This window comes from Rhinolophus hipposideros (genome assembly GCF_964194185.1).
Source record: "Rhinolophus hipposideros genome assembly, chromosome: 26".
Taxonomy (NCBI): Eukaryota; Metazoa; Chordata; class Mammalia; order Chiroptera; family Rhinolophidae; genus Rhinolophus; species Rhinolophus hipposideros.
In genome coordinates, this window is record NC_138072.1 from 26250470 (window position 1) to 26276386 (window position 25917).

General features: G+C 54.7%; 1 protein-coding gene across 2 annotated transcripts in view; it reads left to right on the forward strand.

Moving 5' to 3' along the window:
* Positions 1-14633, forward strand: part of PGBD5 (piggyBac transposable element derived 5) — an 87605-nt gene extending 72972 nt beyond the window's left edge. The window contains exons 4-7 of one of the 2 annotated variants that reach the window (XM_081039198.1): positions 2803-2983; positions 6018-6215; positions 11115-11220; positions 12597-14633. In XM_081039198.1, coding sequence (XP_080895324.1) covers positions 2803-2983; positions 6018-6215; positions 11115-11220; positions 12597-12792 — 681 coding nt within the window. In that variant the 3' untranslated portion in view covers positions 12793-14633. Of the gene's footprint in view, positions 1-2802; positions 2984-6017; positions 6216-11114; positions 11221-12121; positions 12401-12596 lie in introns of those variants that run through there. The other variant, XM_081039199.1, reaches the window with a different exon arrangement.
* Positions 14634-25917: the final 11284 nt, after the last annotated feature.

Consider the following 25917-nt stretch of genomic DNA (forward strand, 5'->3'; position numbering starts at 1 on the left):
GACAGCTGTGTGTGTCAATGCAGAAATAATTTGTGACACTGGATTTTAAATAGTGTTGCCATGGGACCCTTTGTGTTGGGATGGGAACAGGGCAGTTATCTGCTGAGGTTGGTCACCCTGAGGTGGCATGTTCAGACTGCGCCCTCCAGGCGTCCGTCCTCTCGTGAGTCAGGGCTGCACGTTCATCAAAGGGGGGCATTGTCCCGTGTGCACCTTTGTTGGTACATCTGCAGGTGACGTGTGTGTGGTCCTGCACTCCTGTGATGTGGACACACTCCCCCACATCTGAAACTCCAAGGGGTGCGAAGGAAATCTTGAAATCTCAGAGGCAGGAGGGACCTTGAGAGCTCCCAGCCCAGCCTGCAGTTGGTGTTCAGACCCTCCGCGTGGCCACCTGCTTGTCCTGCAGCCTCTGTGAGGCCAGCCGTTCAGGGCCCGGGCTGCTCTGAGTGTCAGGACGGGCCCTGGTGCCAAGTCCGTGTGTGCGCTTCCCTGTCCCGTGCCTTCGTTCTGGTTCTGCCTTAGAAACCCTTTGTCGTCACTGCCGTCCAGCTCCCTGACGATCGCTGTTGATTCTTCCATGCCCCCCCCAGGTTTAGCCTCACCCCGTCTGTTATGGGCTGATTGGACCCCCATATTTGTGTGTTGAAATCCTAACCCCAGGACCTCAGGAAGTAACTGTATTTGGAAGTGGGGTCCTTCAAGAGGTGACTAAGAGAAAATGAGGTCACTAGAGTGGGTCCTGGTCCAGCAGGACCAGTGTCCTTGTAACAAGAGGCGGTCAGGGCGCAGACACGCAGAGGGAAGAGCGTGTGAGGACACGGGGAGAAGACGGCCGTCTACGCGCCAAGGAGAGAGGCTCAGGAGGAACCAGCCCTGCCGACACCTTGACGTTAGATGTCCAGCCTCCAGGACTGAGGGTTTTCTGCTGCCGAAGCTGCCCCAGCTGCCGTCCTTTGTAATGGCTGCCCCAGCAGACTGCACCAACCCCCACACTTCTCTCTACACCTTGTTGGGAATTGACCAGGGAAGAGGAAGGTGGTCACCGCCCTCCCTGATGACGCAGGCCAAGGTCCCATGGCTCCTGGCATCCGCGGTATCTAGTTCTGACAGTCATCCATCTCCAAGGGTTTTGTTTCGCTCTGTTTCCCAAAAGTGTTCTCGCCAAGTCACATTTTTGCACCCTTTACTGGATGCAGCTGAGGTTTTTAACTTGGTCACAGCACTTCACCTTTAACCCTGGGAAATTCTACCTGCCTTAGGCTGCGTGTGCCAGTGACTGCCCCCGGCCACGTGGGGTTGGGCCTGAGAGTTTCCGACAGCTCACCTCCCCTTCTGGGTGACAATACTAGGCTTGGATGGAGGATTTCTTTCGAGTGACGCATGAGACAAAAGTAACTGTCCCTCAAGTGGATTGTGGAACACATCGTGCCCAGCATGTTATGAGAGTGCAGGTAGGGCATCTGGGAGAGGAGGCTGTGGGTCAGAGCTGGCCTCAGGTGCAAAGGCCACAGGAATGGGGCTTGGCTGAAGGAGAGAAGACGGCTTCTAAGAAATGTGTTCCTTGCTCAGCCAGAATCACATGTGGCATGTGGCAGAGATGACTGGCTCCCCTACCTCTATCAGACTCCTTCTGGAAATTGAGGGGGTAAAGGCAGAGAGACCCTGAAATGAAACATAAGCCCTGCCGAGTTACCCACAAAAACGTTCTGTTATCAAGGCATTGCCTGCCCCGCTCCCTGAGATGCTTTGGCTGTGTGTTTGGGACAGGATTTGCCCTCAGAAGGTGAGTGGCTTTGAGGATTAGCCCTGCATCCACCTGCCCTGGGACCATCAGACACTGTTTTGTGAGTAATTGTCTGAGGTCATTTGACCAAGGACAGGATTGTAGACGGGCCAGGGCCTCCTGTGACCAGCCCGGGTTTCTTCGAGCCGGCATCCCTGGCGGTTTGCACGGGCAGTTCTGCCCTCAGCAGCTCTGCGCTTCAAAGGACAGTCCGCATTGACCTCATTGTCCCCAAGCGTCAGGTGTGGCGCTGGGACAGACATGGGGAACTGTTAGCCTGTGAACTGCCAGCAAAGGCACCCAGAACATTCCACGGGAAGAAGCATTGTCCCTAAGGGGAACAGTAGTTAATGCCTGTGTGGTGACGTCTTTGTGGCTCAGTCAGCTCTAGGAGGGTCACACACTTGAATCCACTCCCATGTCTTGCGCATTTGTGTGACGGGTTAAAAACTGCTTTCTCTTTGCTGGTCCTGGGGCCTCTCTGACACTTGAATCCGGGTCCCATCTCTCCTCTCTAGTGTGGGGTGACCACTGCCTTTCTGCCTGCGTGGTGGTTACCGTGAAGAATACGGGGAATGATAACATGATGTTCTTTGTGAATTGAAAAGCTGTATTCAAATGAAAGAGCACGATCATTTTATGTCCAGGTGACACAGCCTTTACTGTCATTTATCGTGAACTCGAGTCACTCCTGTGCTTCAAAACTGGGCATGTGTTTGCACTGCCCTCCGCGGCCAGGTTCACTATTGATAACCGTTGGTTCTTTTTCTTCCCCACCTTGACGGTTCCAAACTGAAGAGGCTTGTGCCAAGCCAGCAGCTGCCCAGATTGCGGGGTGACCTCGGATGTGACCTTGGGCCTATCGGGCTGAGGAGATGGTAGGGGTGGCAGGGGCTCAGAGAGGGGTGGCTTTCCCACACGCTCCAGCCCAGTGACAGAAGCCTGCGCTTCCCGAAGCTTTGGGCCCGGCCGGACACTGCTGTGAGCTCACTGACCCCTGTGTGTTTCTGTTCAAGATTCACGTCCACCTGAAGGAAGGTGGAGGCCCAGATGGGCTGGATGCCCTGAAGAATAAGCCGCAGCTACACAGCACGGTGGCCAGGAGCCTGTGCCGGAACGCGGCTGGCAAGAACTACATCATGTTCACGGGGCCCAGCATCAGCAGCCTGACCCTGTTTGAAGAGTTCGAAAAGCAAGGTTTGTCCAGTGGTGGGCGGGTCTGAGCATGCGCCCTGCTCCCCTGGAGACATGGCGGGAGAGGCCTGGGGGTGCAGGGCTTCCCTGAGGGCACATCCTTGCAGCCCGCAGCCCGCCTGGGCCCTGGTGGGCGCTGCAGCCACAGGCTGGTGGTCTGGGGGACACGTTACCAGCAAGTTCTGCTGGTCATTAGGGTGCATTTCTTCGTGTCCTTTGTTGTAAAGAGCCCTCCTAGTCTGTTTGGGGCGCTGTAGCAAAACACCACCGAGTAGGTAGATTATAAACAACAGGAAGGTTCCGTCACAGTTCTGGAGGCTGGAGGTCCGAGTTCGGGGTGCCCGCGTGGTCGTGTGGGGCGTCTTCCTGGGTCACTGACGGTGCCTTCTCCCTGTCCTCACAAGGAGGGAGCTCTGTGGGGTCTCTTTTCTAAGGGCCCCAATGCCATCACGAGGACCCCACCCTCATGACCTCAGCACCTCCCAAAGCCCCCACTGCTTGATGTCCTGATACTATCTTAAGCATTAGGTTTTCAACAGAGGAACTTGGGGACATGCACATTCATTCTCTAGCACCCCAGCATAGCTCCTCCCAAGACTCCAGGAAGTCTGAACTCAGCCTTGTCATAACGGATCCCTTCTAGCTGGAGAATCGTGAACTGTGTAGATGAGTATGGGCAGCAGTACAACGGGCCTCTGTACGGACTTCCCCTCTGTGCAAGAGTCGTGGTTCCTCTTGTGTTTGAGTCTGCGTGTGGTGCCACATGCATGGCGATGGCCAACATGGGCAAGCCTGCCATGGCCCTGGCAAAAATAGGGGCTGTAGTGAAAGATCTGGGCCACGTCAGGAAGCCCGGGGCGGTGTTTCCCTTTTCCTTGTCCTATGTGTGGGGGTTTTTATCCACTTCACTTGGGGAAGCACAAGGCCCCACTCAGCCACAGGAACCATTGCAGACCTGTTGCAGATCAGACGTGTGGCCTTAAAAGGAAACCTTCCCAAGTAATGGGAGCGGATGGCTCCAACATGCAGACCTGACCGCTGCCCTGAGGAGCAGCCACTGGACGGTGTGCTCCTGCCCGCCGGGGCTGCAAAGTCCGGTGCCCGACAGGGCTTGGAGTGTAATTGTTGGGAGCCCCAGTGTGAAGAGGTCTGACTGCGTGGAGAGAGGCCGTGGAAGTCAAGTTGACAACATCGGCCCTCATGCATATTAACAGCTGCACTGGAAGATCAGTCCCGTGTTGGCGCGTGCGGCGAGAGCCAGGCGGCCATCCCGCCGCCTTTGTGTGAGTCTGCGTGTGGTGCCACGTGCGTGGCGATGAACCCTTACGGCCCCAGAATGAACCGCCTGACAGTACTCCTGTGCCTGACAGCGCCTGCTCCTGCCTCCCCTGGACCGAGAGTCAGGTGGTGTGGTCAGGGCCAGCACACAGTATGTGTCCGGTGAGGCCGGTGTGGCACGGAGTGAGAGACCGAGGGACTGTCATGGGTCACCAGTCTGCTTCCCTCCCGCTGCCTGTGACTGGGAGGAGGGCATGTTCCCCAGCACAGGAATTAGGGGCAGGATGAGGGAGAATCTCCTAGGGGGAAGGCAATAATTACACATGGAATTTGAGTTTTTCCAAGAGCAAACAAAGATTTCATTGCCTATTTTTAGAAGCATCTCAAGCTGTGAGCCCTTGACACGGGGCCTCACTGGCCTCACATGCGATGAGTGGTGGTTCTGCGTGGGTCCCCGACGGTGGCTGCCCCCCCGCAGGGACTGACTGCACTGGTCTGGGCTGGCTTTCGCAGGGGATTCTATGTGCGGCCAAGATGGGAGGGGCAGTCCTCATGTAGGGTCGGGCTGTCTGTCACAGCGTGCACGCAGTTTACTTTCTGGCTATTAAGCCACAAAAAAACATTCATGTAATAATCACTGTGTTCACAAAGGGATGGATTTGTGAAGACTCGGCTGCACTGGGATTTTTTCTCCCCCTTAGGAAAAGGCACCTGCTGTTCTGCCGGCCAGGGGAGGTAAAACGTCCTCCCTGTTGGAAAAGCAGACTCTTCTGTTTAAATCTTAGTCATGTGCAGTTTAAGAGGACCAAGCAGCAGAATGCCCTCTCCTCTTGGGGATGTTATACCACAGGGGTCTTCTCCCCCCAGGGTGGCTCCCCAGGGCAGTGGGACCGAACAGGGGCTCAGGGAGAAGGATTCCCGCATGCCCGCGTGTCCTCCGTGTGGGTGGGGATGCAGTGACACGGGACATGCGTGGGACACAGGATGTTTCAAGTTACTGCCCACTCAGTGTCCGCCCTCAGTGAGCGGAGACGAGAATAAAGGGCGAGACTGGCTCAGGGCTTCAGCCAGAAGTGCTGCTTCCTGTCACCTCCAGGGGAGGAGCTGCCTGTGGCCGCCTGGAGCCCAGGGAGGAATTTAGAATCCTCCTGTTCCACTGGTCTCTGCTCACCCTCCTGCCCCCACGGAACCTTCTGGGGCGTAGAGGCCTCTCCCTCAGGAGCTTCTCATCTGCACACTGTGCTTTAGGCCCGCAGGCGGGACGTGGCGTAGTGCACACTGCCTGGCGACCCGCCTGTGCTGCACTGAAGTCAGCTCCCAGGGGTGGGGGCTGCGCTGGGTGCTGTGCAGACAGGACAGGGCCGGCCGGCGCTGGTCCGGTCCTGGTGAGAGTGTTGGGGCGACTTAAATGTGCTTGAATTCGCACGTCGGTCCTGTGCTGAAGCCCGCAGTCCCTCTTCTGGAATGTGGCTGTGATAATGGGAGTGCAGAAGTTTCTAGAAGCAGATGGGATGACAGGTCCACCTGTTCAGTTAGCGCTTAGTTACTTCCCTGCTTATGTCATAGCTGCATGTGTCATAAATAATCTTAAGTACACTTGTGGGAGTGCCGGAAGAAAAGTCCCCAGACAGGCAGTCCCTTCCAGAGGGACCCCTCGCAGGCATGTGTCCCACGTGCCAGCCTTTCCCCGAGCGTCACGGGCCAGCGCAGCCTCGGCGGCGTCTGTGATGTGTGTGCGTTTGTGTCCCTCTCCTGCCAGGGATTTTCTGCTGCGGTCTGCTGAGCCCCAGGAAGAGCGACTGCACAGGCCTGCCGCTGTCCATGCTGACGAACCCAGCCATGCCGCCGGCCCGGGGCCAGCACCGGATCAGGACCAAGGGGAACATGTCTCTGATCTGCTGGTACAACAAAGGCTACTTCCGCTTCTTAACCAACGCCTACTCGCCCGTGCAGCAAGGTGGGGGCACCACCGACCACGGGGCGGGGGCAGAGGGGCCTTGGGTGAGCTTGAGCAGGGCACATGCGGGCCTGAGTTTGAGGTCCTTGGTTGGCCGTGCAGCCCTGGTGCCCAGCTCAGCGCCTGGGCCAGGTGGCAGATGGGCCAGCATCTACCCAGGTGCTTCCTAGACCGCAGGCGGCAGCTCCCTACTACTGTCAGCCATCCAGAGAAGCAATGATGGCGGGGTTTGCAGGTGACATAGGCCACCTTCTGTAGGTCCCCCAGGTTGTACATGGGGTCCATAATTGACTGTATTTGAATGGCCTGACATGACCACTTTTATCATCTAGGATTCTGTAAAAATCTATTCTGATGGGAGGTGGGGAAATCAACTGTTCTTATCTTTTCAGTGTCTACCTAGAAGGTGAGTACTTGCTCTGGGTTTTCAGTTGATTTCCTCATTCATTTTCCTTAGGGTTTAAAGTCCACTGATAACAAAGGGATTTGTTTAGCAAGGAGTCTATATTTAAGCACAACATTATTTAACTGCTGAAAAGGAAATTGAAATGACAAAGAGGCACGTTACAAAAATATTTACAGTTTTACAGTGTATTTTAAAAATCCCTACGTTCCTTTATATTAAGGCTCCTTTCCTCTTCACTTTTGAAGGAACACTGTCAAAGAGCGCAGGGGGGTATGTGTGTGCATAATGTCTGTTGTTCATTTAATCCCATCCCTTAACCCCACATACACACACCGAAGTGACATTATATTTCAGTGGAGATGACAATCGAGGGATTCAGGCACATGCGTGGGTGGGTTCATCCCACGCAGGTTTAGAGGGTGTGGAAGCCACCACTCTCAAGTGTGATGTCAAGGGCACTTGGAGGAAATATTTGGAATTGACCTTGCAAGCTGAAGGCGAGAGTCTGAATTGGGCGTCTGCTCTAGTGGTTGGGCCTCAGTGTGGGCCATGGGCACTTATAGGGGTCCTGTGTGGGAGCAGGGTGTAAGAACTGCTTCCTGCCAAATTATTTTAAGTGAAAAGCTGTCACTTGTCTGAGCTGGGTGAAATGGGGTAACACAGAGAAGAATGCACTGGCAGGCTAGAAAGAAGCGTGCAATAGGACTTCAGATGACAAATCTTAAAACCCCAATCTCAAGGCTTGGCACCCTTAAACCAAGGGAACGAGTAAGGAGGATACTGATGGGGGAAGAAGAGAAAATTGGTAGAGTTGATTTTAAGTGGGCTGCAAGTCGGTGTTTGTATTTAATTCAGTTATAGTGTCCATTTCTAAAGGGTCTGTTACAAATCATAAGGCCCCAATCCTAGAGTGCGCCCACAGCAGCACCGCAGACTGACCCCCAGACAGGCCTCTAGAAAGCACTCCAGGTGGAATGTGGGCAGGCCATCCTGGTGCAGTGTGGGGAGACCCTGCAGGTGAGCTCAGAGCCTGGTCCCCCACGGAAGGATGGATGGAGAAGGGGATACAGGGAGACATGCAGTGGAGGCAGGGTCTGGGCCAGATGCCCCTCCCAGTGAAAACCCCATTCCCAGTCCACAGCTCAGAGTCTTGTTCTTGGTGAAGGGAGTTTTCCTTTCCATGTACCTCAGGAACAAGATGTCTAAAAACCACCACCTAGTATTCCATCCTTTTAGATATCCTCATTTTTATCTCTCTCCCCCTTAGGGATTATTTTTTTCACAACGTGAATAGTGATGTAGTGAATATCTTCGTATTTAAATCTTGGGTACATCTTTGATCCTTAAGTAAATCTACAAGTGCAGTGCTGGGCCAAAGGGTCTGAATGTGTTTAAGGTTTTTGATGGTACGTCACCAAAAGGCTGTACATAATTGCCATTGCAGTGGTTGCAGGGTCTGGCATTCCTCCTGCTTTACCCACACTATTTTTCTTTTCTAAGTTTGTCAACCTGGTGGGTGAAAATGTTACAAAATTTTAAATATAAATTGCCATGACTACAGTGAAGTGGAACATCTCTTCACGTGTTTATTGGCTAATTTTGAATGATTTCTTCACGTCCGTTTAAATTTTCTTTTGAGGTATTTGTCTTATTGACTTGAAAGCAAATTTTATGCCAATAGCAAATACTTTTCTACATTTGTCTTTTGCTTTTATTTATGGTTAGCATTTTTAACCTTACAACATTTTTCATTTCTGGATAGGCACATCTGTTATTCATGCTCTCTACTGTCATGTTTGAAAGTCCCTGCTCTGTCCCAAGGCAGGGACAGTGTGTGTACGTCTCGCGGGTACAAGTAGAAGTTGCCTCTTGTTTCTAGGAGATGCTCTTCACAGAATCCACTTGAATTCTTTCTGATGCGCGGCAGCAGCTGGGCCTCTATGACAGGGTTTCATTATATGGCAAGGCTTGGTTCACCAAGCAGCCCCCTCATGCCTCAAACATTAACTCAATACACTTACCTTTCCCACTTACTTTAAATGTCATCCAGATGATAAAGTCTCTTGTGTTCTAAAGACTGCTTCTCAGCTTGACACCCTTCTCTGCTGTGACCACATACACTCTGCTAAAAGCTGAGTAGAATGTCTGATTTCAGAAGATATCTAACTAGTTATGAACATTTTTAGAATTGTTTTTTTATTCTTGACAACATATTCTAAGGACAAATGACCCTCCTCTCAGAGGGTAAGCACATGCCCAGGCTTTTACCAATGTCCTGCTGTCACGGGTCAGGGGACATCCCCACCGAGAACAGGGGCTTTTGCTTTGCTCCTGAAATCCGTCTTGAGTCTGTCATCTCCCTGCCAGAGTCTGTGCCTGCTTAGGCCTCCGATTCCGTGAGACAGATGCCAATGCAGAATGTCTGCCGAGGATGCTGAGTCAGGTCTTGATGCATTCATTCAGACTCAAAGAATGGTGGAAGGAATGCCAGCCGAGCCACACAAAGCCCAAGGGAGGTGGCAGACAGCTGCTGGAGTGTTGATGTGCCATGCAGATGTGACAGGCACAGAGGAAGACACGCGGGTGTAGTGTGCCCAGAGACGCACACACAGCTGGGAACGGGCAGGTTCCCAGGGAGCCTGTGGGCTACGCGCTCATCCGTCCTGGTCATGACGACAGCAAAGACCAGGAAGATCAGATAACCTCTTGTCAACATTTCCCAGGTCTAAAGCTTGTCCTCAGAAAAGTAAGACAGTAATCTTACCCTTTCCGGGTGGACTAGTATCTCAGAATACAAATTATCACCAGGGAGGAGGGGGATGTGGTTTATGAACTGGGGGAACTGCTTCAGGAGATGAATGCAGACCTGGGTTTTGAAGCCCTTCTACTGAGATTTCAAGCTGAAATCCTCGTGTTAAGTTCAAAGGTGAGAAAGCATGGGAGGGAAGCAAAGAGTTAAAACCGGGCTCCCGTGGCTGGGTGACACCTTGGCTGTGCTGAAGGAATGAGGCCAAAGCTGCCGGTGGTGGGGGCTCTAGGGGCTCGGGCAACACTGAGCTCTAAGGTCTGCCCTTCAAGATGAGCCTGAGTCGCAGGGGGCCCTGGTGACAGAGCCAGCTGTCCTCCACTTTGGGGAAAAGAACGGAAGGGATTTTGTTTCTTCATAGGGAAGGTCTGACCTGCTTGCACTCACAGGAATTCCCTGGGGCCTGAAAAGGGATACTTTAGACCCAGAGGAAGCTGTCATTGTAAGTCAGGCAGATGAAAACAGAGCTGGAGATGGGAAACCTGCCAAGGCCAGGGCCTCGAGGTTCCAACTGGGATGTTTTCCCATCAAGTCGTGGGGTGGGGTGGGGTGGGGTGGGATGGGATAGTGTGGGGTGAGGTGGGCGAGATAACAGGTGTGCTTAGGAAGGGTTTTCGGGAGACACAGCCCTGTGGAGAGGCTGCAGGCCATGTCTGCCCTGGGAGACTGGCTCACCTGACCATAGAACGGAGAGGGGGTCTCTAAGCTAGTCCAGTCCACAGCCCTCTGGCCTGGGCCCTTCGGACCCTCCCGGGGCTTTAGGAAACGCATTGCATGCCCCTCACTGCCCCCCCCCACCCCCCAGGCCTCTGTAGGACTGAGGCACTGACATCTAAGTTCCTCACAAGCTCTCCAGGTATTTCTGTGAAAAATCAGTACTTGTGGGGGCTGGGGAGACAAAATGAAAAAGGAAGATCACAGCCCAGGACTCAGTCTAGACAGATGGATCTGTTCAACTCTGGTGTCCCTTGGTGAGAGGGGGAGGGGACGCCCTAGATAAAGCCCCTTGTGCTACAAGGGACATGCCATTTTTACTTCAACTCTGTGTCAGTAGTGCCAAAATTTACAATCCTTTGAACGGATCCGTTAGACACACGCACACACAGCACCGTTCTCACAATCACTTGCTGTGGGGGCGGCTGGGCCAAGGGCACGGCCTGGAAATCCCCAGCACACTTGAAGAACCCAGCACGCTGGAAGAACGCAGCCTGCAGGGCTGGGGTGGAGGGGTGTGGAGGGCTCGCTGATGGCCTCTGGCTTCTCACGCCCTGTCAGTGGGACCCTGAAATCCCGCCAGAGCTGGGCTGGGGCGGAGCCCCTGGGACTCCTCCCTTTCTGCTTAGTGGAGGTAAAGGCATGGAAAGCTTGGGAGCAAGTGAGCAGCCAGAGCTGCAGGAGGGGCTCCGTGCAGGGGGTCTTCCTATCCCTAGTGCACAGGGGCCTAGACGTTCTGGGGGTGAGAGGGTGCTTGCCGGGGGGCACCCCACTCCTCAGCTTCTTCCTCCTGCTTTGACCAAGTCAGGAGGACAGGCTCGGTGCTCCCTGCCCTCCCCCCCCCCCCGCCGTCCTCCCCTCGCCCCTGCCCTGTACTTACTTCCCGTCAGGACCCCCCGGCAGGGTGCAGACAGGCGCAGTTGTGGCCGGTGTTTGCAGGCCGCTGGGGCTTGACCATCGGCCTCTCCCTCAGGCGTGATCATCAGGAGGAGGGGTGTGGAGATCCCCTGTCCCTTGGCGGTGGAGGCCTTCGCTGCCCACCTGAGCTACATCTGCAAGTACGACGACAAGTACAGCAAGTAAGTGACCGGCTGGCGCCGTCCACGGGCTCCTGCTGCTCGCCGTCTCGGAGGGGAGAAGATGGTGGGTGGGCAGCAGCGTCCCTGGTCTCAGAACTGGAAGATGCTGACCCAGGAGACAAACCCCTCCCCCTGGCCTCCAGGCTCCGCCCCAGCAGCCCCGCCCCCTCCACCTCGCTACCCCTTCACGACAGGGGCCCAGACCCTGCACCCTCTGTGTCCCGCTAGCCCAGACCACCCTCCTCACCCACACCCACACCCACGGGGAGCCCCTGGCATTGTCACACAGAGCCCACGGGCCCCTGCACTGGGTGTGGTCTCGTCTCAAGTGCCACACAGTGTAGGGGTGTGCACAGTGCACGTGCAAACACACAGCCACCATGCCATCTCCTGCCGGGCGCTGTCATGTCCATCACAGGAGCTAAGAGATGCTCGCTGTCAGACCTCCGTATGCCACCAAGTTACTAAGATTGGGCCTCTCGCCCAAAGCAGGGTCCCACCAACCCCAAAGGCAAGGGCGTCCCCTGCTTCTGGGCTTTTCCATGTGGAGAGGGAAAAGCAAGGCCTGGTCCTCCCTGGAAAACCCAGCGTAGGTGTGAAAGGGAGCCGAGTCCTGAGGGAGCCCTGGATGGACAAGCCTGTGTTGAGGACCTACTATGCGGTGCACACTGCGCTGAGCTCCCCGCAGTTCTTACAAAGAAATCTGCATTACTGAGGAGCCATCTGCTGGGCGCCTGTGGGCACCTTGGTGGTCTTGAAGCCCCAACTTCACACTTTCACTTGGTGCAGAGACAGATGTGTAGACAGAGGACCCACCTCGGGAGTCCTCTCCTGGCTGGCCCAGGAAGGGCACTCAGGCAGAGGAGGCCTCCCTGAGGTGACATCTGCCCTCAATCTAAAGGGAAGGCAGGGGACGAGGACGTGTGCGCAGAACACAACCTTGGACAAGGACACAGAAGGCCTGGTTCCTGGCTTTATATCTTCTTCCCCGCCTGCCTTATCCTGTGATGGGGATTGTTTTCCTTAAGGAAAGTTCATTGTGACAAAGCCTCAGCAAGATCTGCCCAGCACCCCCTAGCCTGGTTCCTGCCCACCCACAGCCCCCCAAATCTGATTCCTACCCAGTGGCCCCCCAGCCTGGTTCCTACTTCCCCATAGTCTCCCCCGCCTGGCTCCTGCCCATGGGCCCACCATCCTGGTTCCTACCCCACGGGCCCCCTCCCAGCTTGGTTCCTGCTCCCCCCATAGAACCACCAGCCTGGTTCCTGCCCCCCCATAGAACCATCAGCCTGGTTCCTGCCCCCGGCCCCTGCTGACCACAGTGAGGCCACTGCGAGCTGGCTGGGTTAGCCCTTCTCATCGCTCTGTCCTCACAGGTATTTCATTTCTCATAAACCAAACAAGACATGGCAGCAGGTATTCTGGTTTGCCGTCAGCATTGCTGTCAACAACGCCTACATCCTGTACAAGATGTCGGACGCCTACCACGTGAAGAGGTACAGCCGGGCACAGTTTGGTGAGAGACTTGTGAGGGAGCTGCTGGGCCTGGAGGACACCTCTCCCACCCACTGATGCCAGGCTGGGCCAGGCTTAGGTAAGGACCAGGTGCAGGGAGGGGAGAGGAGGGAGGAGCCTGCTGCCCTGACCTGCCCAGCCAGAGCCCTGGAGATCTTGGTGTGGCCACAGCCAGGAGGGGCGCCTGAGACCTCCGCAGGGAGCAGATGGACCTGGTCAGAGGACGCTGGTGTCCAGGTTTTCATTCAAAGAAGAGCACGTTCCCCTGTGGGAAGGGCCACCCACCTCGTGGTGACGCTCTGCAAGGACGGGGTGCCACACCCAGACTCTACATGCCACCAGTGCTACTGTCCGTCCTGTTCAGGTCAGCAGGGCACTCCATCCTCACTGCCCGCTGTGGAGCCAGAAGGAGAGCTCAGCTCTCAGCACCGGGACCTGGCAAGTCTGTTGGCACCGAAGATGCCAGGGATAGGACGAGCCGTAGCATGTTCTGCTAGAAATGCCTGCTTTGTGAAGACGTAAGGACATTTGTGACATGGTTCACTTCCATGCCATGTCTACAGGTGACCAAAGATTGGCTCTGTACCGTTACGATTATGTAGGAGACCAGAGGGTTTTCCAGAATTTGCCTCGTGCAGGCAGCTTAGAACAGGTCCCATGGAGGAAGAAACACGAGTGGGTGCCATTAAGTGCACTGATGAGTGGGGGAGTGGTAGCCCGTTCTGACTAATGAACGAGGCTTTCCTGCCCACATCATCTGTTTGGCTGGCGGGCATGGGAGGAAGGGGAAATGCCAACAGAGTTGCAGTGAATTGTGATGCTATTTTTTATTTTTAAATATATCTTCAGGTTATTTTCTTACTGTTGCTTAAGATCTTCTGTAAAAGGAAAACGTGTCCCTTCTCTTCCACCCCCCCCGCCTCACTCCAGTCGTGGCTCCTTGCATGGTCACGGTTCCGTGTTCTGGGCCCTGTGCCTGTGCCAGGGCCAGAAAGGGCAGCTCGTTTCCAGAACAAACGTGGTTGCATTCCATCAAGGACCTTACGCTTTGTCAGAGACATTATCATGGACAGAATTACTTGTTTTGAAAAATATGTAGCATTGCTGAAATAGCAAATTGTGTCCACAGATGAGCACTTGCTATGTGTCTTCCCTTCGTGTGCAGTAAGTGAGCTGGCCGTGGTGGCCGTCTGGTTGCACCCTCAGAACGGTGTGGCTGGCACGGCAAACCCCACACGGGGTGGGCCACGCGTGGGGAAGGGGGCAGGGGCCTGCTCACGCAGGACTGAAAGGACTGCATGGTGAGCAGCTGACAGCAAGGGCTCCGCTTGTTTCCCAAAGCAGCTGGGGCTGTCTGAACCAAGGTCACGTGTCTCCACGGAGCCCTCCGCCAGAGTGGTCGACTGGTCTGGCTGTTCCACAGACAAGAAACAAGTCATTTCTGGAGTGACACAATCCCCCTTCACCCCGATTTATGTAGCCCCCTTATTTTTACAAGTGCAAACTATTCTACTCAGGCTTCGGGACTTTCTTCCGTGTTCACACTCAGTTAATTCGCAGTGTTGCTGGCAGCATGCTTGTGGTCTCCATGCCACCCACTGTCCTCGCTTCATGATGGCTGCCCTCGTCCTCATCCATGGTTTTCACTCAGTGCCACGGGCTGCAGGCCAGATTTTAAATTGTGTTTCCAACACCTTTGCCGTGTCCTTTAATTGGATTGAAAGCACTTTTACCACATGGAGAAATATATTTTTAATTTGTGATGCTTTTCTACAAGTTCCACTATTTCTGAGTTTAATGTGTTTCCAACACTTAGGGAGACTCTAATGAAAGCTAATGAATTTTCTTTTCTGTCCAAATAAGTAAAAGAAAGAAATAAAAGTCTATTTAGATGTTGATTCTTTGTTCACATGTGAATTTGTTAAAAGGTCAGGGACAAAAAAAGCGGCTTTTTTAAAACTTGACAAAAAAAGCGGCTTTTTTAAAACTTGATTTCTTGTTATATGATCACAGGTATATGGTCTTAAGTGTTTTTAGTGTCATGAGCCACTGAGCAGTTACAGAAATTCGGTTACGTTTTGATGAATAGGAATATGTATCAAAGGCCGAGTTTGGCACAGTCGTGTTTGGGGTGCCTGCCTTCCAGCCCGTGATTCAGCCCCGTTTCTTCTGGCCTGTGTTGTGTGTCATTCCGAACCACCATGGAGTGGGCTGCTGTGACAGAAGTGGGTGACTTCATATTACCAAGTCAGTAGAGTGTGAATACCCCATTTCCGTGCTCTTTTTTAGAAAAACAGTAGCCACCTTTTTCCTGAATGATGATTGAAAAGGTCAGCAGTTCTGCTGGGTTTCTAGTGGAGGTTGTGGTGGCCACTGCAGCCTGTGTCTGTACTCCCAGAAGGACAGGGACAGGTAGCACTAATCAGGAGAGCCTGCCTGGACCTGGGCCTAGAGCTCGCCTTACAGATGTCCTCAGGACCCCAGCCCCCAAATCCTGCAGGGGGGGCGTCTGAGCTGGGGCATCTACGAGGGAGGAAGTTAGGCTGACGCCATCGTCGGTGAGTGACGGATGTGAGGAGTCCCCAGTTTCATTCCTTCTTCTCTAGTCCGTTTAATGACAAAGCCATTTGCCCACTGGCCCTGGAGGTGGGGGTGAGAACAACTCGATATGCGGATGGGAGGGAGAAAGACCACTGTGGGTCTGTCCGCCCCGTGGCTCATGGCCCTCTGCCACGGGTAATGGTTTGAAAGGCATGACGATAAAAGCGGACAGACGAGGCCCATTTTTCTGTGGCCTGTGCAGCAGCGCTCTTCACAGGGACCCCTGTGAGGTCGGCATGGACTGTCATCGTCCCCAGTTTGCAGGGAGGGATCCGACAGCTTGCTCAGGTTGTCCCCCACCAAAGCCGCCTGCCTGCAGTGCACACTGGCTCCTTCATTCATCAGGAGGGTTGCAAGTTTTATCCCCGACTCACTTAATGTCAGCCCTTGTGGAAAGGAGCCCAGACCTCTCTTCTGACCCCAATATCGTCACTGTGGCCCTGCCAGCGTCACACTCACTCGTATGAGTTCTTGTCCGAGACCCAGGTGGGTGCCTTTTGGCTTGTGAAGCCCAAGTTGACCTGGCGGTGACCACAGTCTGGGAGGCCATCTGCATGGAGACTAGCGTGGGCTGCACGGGGTGGGGGGTGAGGGCCAGCCGTGGAATGTCCTCAGAGGGCCCAGGCGTCTGCCGTCCCATGGGTGAGGGACCAGAGTGTTCTCCAAAACGCCACAGTCAGAGTCTGCTCAAGTCTTTCTCGCTCACCAGCTCATTGTGGTCTGCCTCCCACAGCACTCGTCAGCAGGCGGGGTGCGTGCAGAAAGCATAGCCTTACATGCTCAGGGTACCAAAGGCAAGGAGCCCCCAAAGAGAAAGTGCCACCAGCCCCCTTCCCCAGTAGCCCAGAGAAAAGCTCTGTAGCAACTACTGCGGTGGCCTTGGGGCTGTGTGGCCTGGGCTTTGTCCCCAGACACCTTCTATGTATCAGGAATATTGCTGAGACTTCCCACTTTTGACTCCACTATTTATTCTGTGTGGCTGCTTTGTGTGTCTCATGTTTGAAAGCATTTCTAAGCCCTCTTTCTAAGTATGCCATTCTCTCCCAATAAGAAAGAAAAGGAGGTATCGGGTACCAGAGAGGGACTTAGAGCTGTTGCCACAAACTCAGCAGAAAGTGGGATGAAAGCTTCTCTGTGGCGTCTGCCCTCCAGTCGTCTGTGCACATGCACGTGTCCCTCCCGGGGCCCAGGTGTCACCATCCGGGGACAGGCCTGGTTCCGACCTGGCAGTGTCCCTTGAGGCCCAGACTGCTGGCCGTGGTGGCGGCTCTGAGTCCTTGCTCACCTTGCCCGTGCCCATGGGGGCGTCTTCATGGCTCAGAGCACAGCCCCGTGTAGGCCCCTGCAAAGAGGCACTGGGCGGACGTCTGCCGTGTGCCTGCATCTTCATGAGCTGCTGTACTCAGTACATGGAAGCTTGCCCGTTGGGAGGAGGAGAGGGACCCTGTCTTCGGAAAGATATGCAGGAAAGCAGACCATGCCAGGGAGCGTGCACACCTCCTGTTCAGGTGTGAGAGCCCACGCCTCCCTCAGGTGAGGGGGCATTGTTTGGCTGAGGGACACAGCCAAAAACGAAAGGTGGCCACCGAGTGAGCCCAGGGTACCACCTGGGCGGTGCACCTGCCTTGGTGGTCTGTCTCTGTCCTCTTTCATTTGTCGTCTTACTCATTCCTGTGACAAACCTTCACCAAAGTCCAGCTGTGCCAGGACAGCCTGTCAGTGTGCCCCGAGTGTTCACGGCTCAGGCCTGCGTGTAGGCTCCCCACCTGTGAGCTTTGCCTGCCATTGGGGTGTCGGGGTGTGGTGCTTCAATGCCCTGGGGGACTCTGGAGGGCTGGGGCTGGGGCGCTGTGCTGAGAGCCGGTGGGGGCTGGCAGACGGGTGCAACGTGTGGTACATGCAGGACAACGCAGGCTGAGACCTTGAGAGCAAGGCCTCAGTGAGGCAGACCCACCGTGTGGTAGAGCCGCACCCAGCAGCACGCCTCGGAAACCTGGGCGCTTCACCTTGGCAGGCCCCAGACGCCTGGCTTAGTGCATCCCCAGAAGATGGAATCTGGGCCAAGGCAGGTGCACGTGGCCAGGACTCGCCAGTGTGCCCCGTGGTCGAGAACAGTCGGGTGTCTGCAGAGCGTGGCCCCGCATGCGAGCAGGAAGACAAAGCTCGTCCTAGCTCTTCCAGAGGGTACAACCCCAGCGAAGGGGAGCTTACCTCATAAATACCAACACGCAGTTGCAGAATTCCTTTCATGCCCCCGGTGCCTCATGTTTGGTTCTGTTTTTCTCCAAGGAAATGTGCTACCGACCTCTTTCTCCAGACTGACGGTTGACATGAGGGTTTGCTTGTCCCCAGTTAACATCCAGCAAGCCACTTTCGTCCACTAAGAAGGGGCCACAGCTTTGGTTAAAGGAGTGGGAAGAGAAAGTCACTAACTGGGCAGAGAGACGTTAGCCTGTTTATTGGCTCTTCCCCTAGTCCTGGCTGTCCTTTGAAAATGTACCTGGCTTCTTCACACCTGACAGTGTCCTCCCATGAGGGGCCCCAGAGGAGTGACGGAGGGAAGGGGCTCTGTTATTTCAGCAGAGTGGGGGGGTCACCCAGAACAGCTGTGGACATTTTCAGGGGTAAAGTTAAGATCTGGACTTGGGGGTTTATGGCATTTTTGACTAAGGATTTTGGGGTCACTTTCATCCATTTCAACATAATGCCACAGTGTAATGTGGCTTTTTAAAGCTTGTCCCCTGATGGATACTTATCTATGCTCCACTAGACCCTGTACCAGTCAAGCCAGTGTGCAGTCCCGGCCCTCGCCCTACAAGGGACATGGACCAGTTAGGGCTCCAGGAGGCAAGGAGAGTGCCTTGGAACGAAATGATAGGAGGGCACTTGGAGACACTGGCTGAAGCAGTGGTTCTGGAGGGAATATGCCATTTGTCCAGTCTTCCACGCCCCTTCTGGATGTCACAGGTCACCAGGACCTTCAGAGTCGCCCCATGTCGGCCTGGATGGCTCAGACAGCAGGGACCACTGCTGGTTACTAGATGTCTCCCGCCAGAGGCAGCTCACCACAGAGGAAGGCCCCAGAGGGCTGTCACCGTGGGCAGGAGGTGGCCCTGACCCCAGGCTGTGGTTTGGGCAGAACCTCCCTGATCTTAACTAAGGAGCAGAAAATGGCCACAAGGTAAAGAGAGCCCTAGCTCCTGGGCTCCTGGGCTCCTGGGCAGGTGAGGAAGGGACCACATCGGGACAATCGCCTCTCCCCAGGGGGCACCCTTCCTCTCATAAGGAGTTCAGGGGTCACAGCCTGCAGTAACAAGGCAATCATGTCCCAGAAGCTGGGAAGATGGCTGTTTCATTTGAAAATTCTTTGCCACCATCACACCATCTGGTTTTTCCTTACAATTTGCAGTTAAGAATCTTCCCATCCCTTTGTGAAGATAAAGCCAACCCTTTGGTCGTGATTTTGATTTTACACGAAGACACGCTTGCAAACATTTTTTTACAAAGCTTGCATACCATGAATTCTGAGTTCTGAAACGTGAAGCATGGCATTCATATCGTATCTTGTCATAATTTTTCTTTCCTCAAAGTTTGTTTATAGTCAGCAACTATGAAATAGTCAAATATATTGCATTTGCTTCTCTCCGGTGGTTTCTCGGGTGGGCAGGCTGGGGAGGGAGGGGGGGATATGATAAGGACACTCATGGGAAGCATGGTGGGGGTCTGGTGCCAGAAGTGAGTAATAGCAGAGATTGGGCAAAGCCTGGGGAAATCCCCATCCAGGGCTTCTCCTGCAGGTGAAGAGGTGGCAGGTAATGGTGCCCTGGGGGCCAGCCTTCTCAAGGATGCCAGTGCTGCTGACCCTGGGGGAAGTCAGAGGGGCTCCCGAGGGTTCCCGCAGCCCTCCCTTCTCCGTGGTGGGGGCGGTGGGAGCACAGGGCCCTCTTTTCCATCCCAGGCTGGACTGTGCAGCCTGCGGCTCCCTCCCTGCTGCCAGCACCACTGCTCAGTCACCTCCCCGTTCTCAGAAGGTTCCGGAATTAGAAGCCCTGGAATTAGAAAACAGAAGGTAGGTCCTTGTGAGCAAAGAGATGGAGGGGACGTGCCAGTGAGTGGGAGCTGGTGTGCCTGGGGCCTTAAGAAAACAAAGGGGACGTGCCTTTGGCTTTTGGTCATTACCTAAAAGGCCATAAAATGGGAATGGTTCACATTAACACAGAAAATCTTTATGTATAATGAGACATCAGATCCCACTTTCCAGGGTTCTTTTTACACTTTATTACAGGAGAATAAAAAGATTTTAAGAAGCCTGTGCTTTTCAACTTAAAATATTTTTATAGCACATTCTAGCGGTGTTTTAAGTTCTTCTGTGAGCCAAAAATGATTTTCAAACACCCTTTGAAAGCTTTAATGGCTTTAATCTTTGCTCTGCAAGCCCTTTAGTAAGCCGGGAACTTGCCTTGACTTCCTTATGCTCTGTGACCCGATGGGGTCATGTTCCAGAGTCAGCGGCGCCCCTCCACCGTCATCGGGTCTCTCTTCCCTCTCTTTCCTTCCCGTGTCCTCTGCCTGTGCCTCCTCTCTCTGCAATACCTCCCCTCGTCTTTCTTCCTTTCCTCCTTCTCTGCCCCTCCCTCCCCCTGGACTCCTCCTTGGTGAGCCAGTCAGTGGCCACGTTCCTCTATGAATGCAGAGGGCCCGTTCCCGTCTTTCCGGTTACCTGGGTCCTTCCCTGCTACCTGGGCCAGGTGCTCATTGCCCCACAGGCCACAGGGACCCTTCTCTCAACAGTATTAGGAACGGGGATGTGATCCTTTGTACCAAAGGCATCTGAGGACAAAGACACCCCAAAACAGGTAAGACTTCAGTAAGGGGGACACAAAAGATCCCTCATAGGCGGGAGTGGATGACGGGCTCTCACTTACTGGCCCGGGGGCCCAGGCTTCCACTCCACATTTACTAAACTTTCATCATGTCTCCTGGTCCTGTGGACCTCTCTGGGGCTCACAGGAGACCAAATGGCAACCTCCTGGTTTGAGAGCGGACAGCAGATGGAAAGTGCACTGAAGGTCATTCATTACAGCACCTTTCTGAGCTCACGTAACCCATGACAAGGACAGGCTTTGCCGTTATGGACCAAGTGGTGGGAAAGGCGCAAACACCTCATGCACCCAGAGTAATAACAATGTACACTGTAAAGAGCAGTGACCATGTTTTCTCAGCTACCAAGGAGGACACGTGAGCCAAACCATATTCTGTCTCTGGGGCAGAATATTTTGAAAGAAATTGTTACAGGAGACTTATACAGACCAGAGAGAGGTCAGGTGTGTAGGTCACTTCACAGAAAGTGGGCCTGTTTCCTGAGCAAGCCAGTGACACTGGCTCATCTTCAGCCGGCAGGCTGACCTTCGGCCTTGGGAGGGCCAGGCCACTGGGCTCAAGCCAGATTCTGCCCAGTTAACCTCACTGACACTGGATAAGAGAACATGAAGCCTATCTGTGCTACAAGTTCTGCTGCAAGGAGAGATGACCAACAACAGAGAGGAGCCCAGCTCCTGAAGAGGTCAAGGGCACCTGGGCTGGGGCAGCAGCCAACACCCTGCCCTCTCGCCCAGGTGCCCAGCCCTCAGCAGCATCTGACCTTGGACAGCCTACATGAAGCCTGGTGGCAGCAGTGGGGTTTTATTTGCACTCACCACCCAACAAGGTGAAAGTCCAGACACTAGGAGGGATAATCAACCTCAAAATGGAGACTCACGCCTACAAGGGTGAGTGTATTCATGTAGATAACAGCATAGAATACTTAAAAATCCCAAAGGATTATTGCCCTGCCATAGATGGCAGAAGGGCTGGGAAGAGTGGGACGGTGGAGACAGCATTGTCTGATTTCAACAGTGCTGGGGGAAAGAGATCAGTCATCTTGCAAACCAAATTTTTGGTCTGTTGCAGGCCTTCCCCAACTGTCCACCTCCTCTGAGATGAAGCCTTTCCCATTCTTCCCAGCAGAGGGAAGCAGAGTACATCTTATGAGCCCCAGATATGCAAATACAGAGCATCCCTTCAATAGCTGCGTTCTAGGCACTGAGGTCACAGCAGTAAATACGACAGACAAGGTCTCTATTGACACAGAGCCGGGAGAGAGGACAATAAGCAAGCCATCAAGACCACAAAAGCATAACGTGAGGAGTGGGGGCGGGAATGGAAAAGGAACCTGCTGCTGAGCTTGGTGGTCATCGCCCAGCAAATACTGACCGACCTGCTTATTAAGCGCCAGACAGTTCCAGGGACAGTTGACAAGACCAGATCCCTGCCCTCCTGGAGGGGGCAGTGTACACTGTAAACCAAAAAAAATGGCTGTGCAGTATTTTAAGGACACCAAGTATTATGGGGAAACGGGAAGCTGGGTTTGGGCGTGCTCGGGCGTCGGGCAGGTCAGGCTGCAACTGTCAGACTAGAGCAAGTTCTGAGGACACTTGGCCTCGCAGCTCCAGGAACCACTACAGGCCAGTCCTCAGTCTTGCTGGCTGGGGTCACGTGGGGATGCTGGTCCCACCCCAGGTCAAGGTTGGAGACCCAGCTGGTCTGGAACAGCAGACCCTGGGGCCCTTGAGGGAGAGTGGGGGCCATGGGGCTGGACAGATGGGGAGAGGAGAGTAGGTTGGCCCAGTAGGATGAAGATGGCTCCTTCTGGGTCCCCTGAGAATGTTAGAGCAGAGGGCAGGAGGGTTACCAGGCCTGAGGGACAAGGAGAAGTAATAATTGGACGTGGAGAAAAGACAGGGGAGGGGGAGAGAGAGAAGGAAGGAGAGAGAAGGCAGGGGGAAGGGGAGCAGGGGAAAGGGGTGGGACAGCCTGAGCACACCCTGCAGGGGGACTCAGGCACTAAATAGCCCCCATCTTTCTTCTCCCCCATCTCCTGCCATTGTCCCCAGCAGGCAAACCCTGGGAAATTAGAGCACAAGGAGCATTCCACAGAGACCTTCCCCCTCAGAACCAGGAGGAGAGGGGAAAGCCTGCAGAGGTTGTGAGCAGTGCCAGCTCAGGGAGGGGCAGGAAAGAGAAGGGAGGCTGGGCTGTGGCACCACAGTGGACACAGTGCCGCCAGGGTCTTGGTGGACCCGACTCTGGAGGGCCTCAGCTTCCAGAACTGTACCCACTCCCCAGGGTCCTCCTCGGTCGCTGCCTGGGGGAGCCGGGAAGGCCTTGACCTTCAACTGGGACTTTGAAGGGTGTAAGAATGGGGCTCTTTCTGCTTCCATTTTGGCTTCAGTCCCAAAAGGCCAAGGAGAAACGGGGTCCCCTGACCCCGCAGAGCTGGTGGGTTCAGCTCCAGGCTCAGACACCTCCTGGGACCAAGGAAGATAAGACTGAACTAAGGGCTGGCTTCTTTGCCCCAGGGTCAAGGTGCTGTGGGCTTGCTGGGGTGGGGTCCCCACGTCCCTGAGCAGGTGAAGCAGGGTCCCGAGAGATGCGCAGGGTTCACTGGGTGTCCCCTGCATGTTCCTGCAGCTGGGTGGCATGGCATCCAGCACGTTGTGGGAGGAACAGCCTTGAACATTGTCATGCAGGGTCTCTGGTCCCGCTCCCCACACCAGAACACAGGATATGGTGAGGCCAAAAAGGAACATTCACGGAGCCATAGATAGGGGAGTCACACCACTATATTCTCGCTGGCGGCTGGGCTGGAGACACGGGAAGCAGGAGCCACACGATCCGCAACCTGCTGTCCGCTTCTCTGCCAACCAACCAACCAACCCCCAGTGTAGCCACGGAAGTTGTATCAGTGGCTAAAGGCTAACCGGTAACAGCGGATGGCCAACTAGCCACAGCTGATGGCCATCTACTACTTGAGCCAGCACCTTTCCACGTGAGGCCGAGAGTCTGGAAACTTCTCTCTGGGACTCTGTCCCCACAAACATCTTAGGTCCTCCCTGGAGGGACATGGCCCCGTGCCAGGCCCAGACACCTCCCCACCCACCCTCAGAGCAGGGAAGGCCCAGCATCCACGTGACGGGAGGGACAGGGCAAGCTCCAACACCGACCCCCAGATCATGGAGCCAGACAGACTCTCTCCTGCCCAGGCAGGCTTGATGAGGGTGGGGACTGAAGGTACCCTGGGCAGTGCAGCCATGAGGGAAACCGCAGTGACAGGGCCCGAGAGGACCGCACCTCAGAGCAGGCCTAGGGCGGAGCAGGAGGGTCCGCGGGAAGCCCTACTGGGGCCTGCTTTGCCGCGCGCCCGGATGTTTCCCAGACAGAACGGCTTGGTGCCTGAGCGCTTAGAGACCACGCCGTGGTGATTTCGAGTGTTGGCCTCTCCGCCCAGCACGTGGCAGCAGCCTCTCTGGGCCTGGGGGTAAGAACACCTGCTGGCTCCCTTCCCACGGTCATGGTCACGGTGATGACAGCAGGATAGAGAACGCCCAGCACATGGGGCTCAGCCGGCTGAGTGACAACCCAGTGCACCCTGGGTCAGCAGGGTCCCAGGCTACTGGCTCTTCGTCACCCAGACTCTTGTACTCAGGCGGGAGGTTGGTGCTTCTCAGGGGAGGGCTCTGCAGGCCCGCAGCCCAGAGCCTCGCCCTCACCACCCTGCAGGCACAAGTTTGCAGGTGCTGCCAGTCTGTCCCATGTCGCCTCGTTAGGCGACTAAGACTAGAAAATGAGACATTAATTCCCCAATTAAGCTTTCTATGATTGCATAAATAGTAGATAAACAGATAATAGGTGACAGATAGGTTATAGATAGACAGATGATAGCTGGAAAGAAGGGTGCCTTTTGGCTGAGATGACCGGCACCGGAAATCTGCCTGGAACCCATGTTGGATGTTCTGTTTCTTCCTGAGATTTTATCCTCAGTCTATGGTGCCTTGTGGGTTGGAAGAATCAAAGGTCCGGTCTGGGAGAGCGGTCTGTGCAGGAAAAACCTCAGGAGTTTTCATGAGTCCCCTGCCCCCATTACCCCCGGTTGGCGGTCCATGTGCCCTGTGGTGGAGAAGGGCTGAGGTGGCCTGAGCCGCCAGGAGGCCCAGCCACAACCCTCCATTGTGACTGTAGGCCCACAACTAATCATGGCTCTTTAGCTGAGAAGTCTCAGAACAGTCCCACACATGGTTTGTGTAGTGGCAGGAAGACCCATTGTGACTAGATATGATTTTCCAGGGATAAGCCAAAAAAAGATACGTGTCACATAACCTCGGGCATGGGTGCTTCTGAAAGGGCTGAGCTGTGGGAACAAATAGCTGTGGGTCGGTGCCTGACAGCTGTTCACTCAGCCAGCTGTCAGCCTGTGTGGGCTTCACTATTCTCATCTGTGCAGTGGACACACTATCAATTGGAAGAGTCGTTGGGATGGGAAGACAGGGCCCAGTCACCCTGGCCCTCTCCTGGGGCCTGGCGAACACCACCCCGCTGGGAACAAAGCATCCTGAACAAGGGACACGGACCTCCAGGACATTCTAGGAAGAGGCCCATCTCTCTAGTGTGAGCAGTTAGACCCCCCTAAAAGACGAGGTCCTGGGGGCCCTCTTCCATGTTCCCTTTTTCTGCCAAGCCACCCACTCCACCTGAAGCAGCTTCAGAGCCCACTGGAGCTGAAGGACACAGGGTCCAGCCTGAAGTGGGATGGGCGTGGGGGGAACAAAGGGATGACAGGTCAGAGGGATGTGGGAGGGAGGGGGTGACAGAGGAGTACTCCGTGAGGGAGTACTCCTCACGGGACGGCTGGCCCGTGAGGAGTACTCCCTGCCTAGAGCTTAGGTGGGGCAGGACAGACTGGAGGCAGCCCTGGACCTACCCCCTTCCTCCCTTCCTCCCTTTCTCCCCAGCTCCCACCTCCAGCCCTGCAGGGTTGAAAGTAATACAACTTAAACCTGAAGACATGAGACATTACTTTCTTCTAAAGTCTGTATGTTTGACCAGCTATCCCTGTTGGTGGAGAGCCCACCCTTCCTTTTGCCAATAAGGGTTACTCACCATTCAAAGAGCCACTAATGAATGCAAATCTCTCAGCAAATCTCAGATGCCCAAAATGTGGGCTCTTGTGGACATGGAGAGGCCCCACAGGGACCATGGCTGACCAGCGGTGTCCACGTGGTTTTAGAAGGCGACTGCCTCCACGGGAACCGGAGGGCTGCTTGTGATTGTGCTGCCCACCGACAGGCGGTCAAGAGAAGAGCCCGAGGAGGCTGCAGGCTGCCCCCCACCAGTACTGCAACACTGTGCCCCCCGCCACAGGGCACGAGGGCTCCCATTTCTCTACGTCTGCTAACACTCACCCCTTGTTTTCTGATAAGATCCACTCCGCCAGGTGGAGGTGACACTGACATCTCCTGTGGTTTGGTTTGCATTTCCCTGAAGATTAGTGATGGCAGCATTTTCTCACATACTTGGTGGTGGCTACATGTATGTCTTCTTTGGAAAAACATAAAATAGGACTTCATGAGCTCCAGCAAGAATTAAAAGCAGGCACCTGAAGCAGAGTTAGCACTCACTAGCCTGGTCACAGCAGCGAGAGTGCAAACAACTGAAATGTCCACCAACAGGCGCACAGGCAAAGGAAAGGTGCGACATACGTAGAAT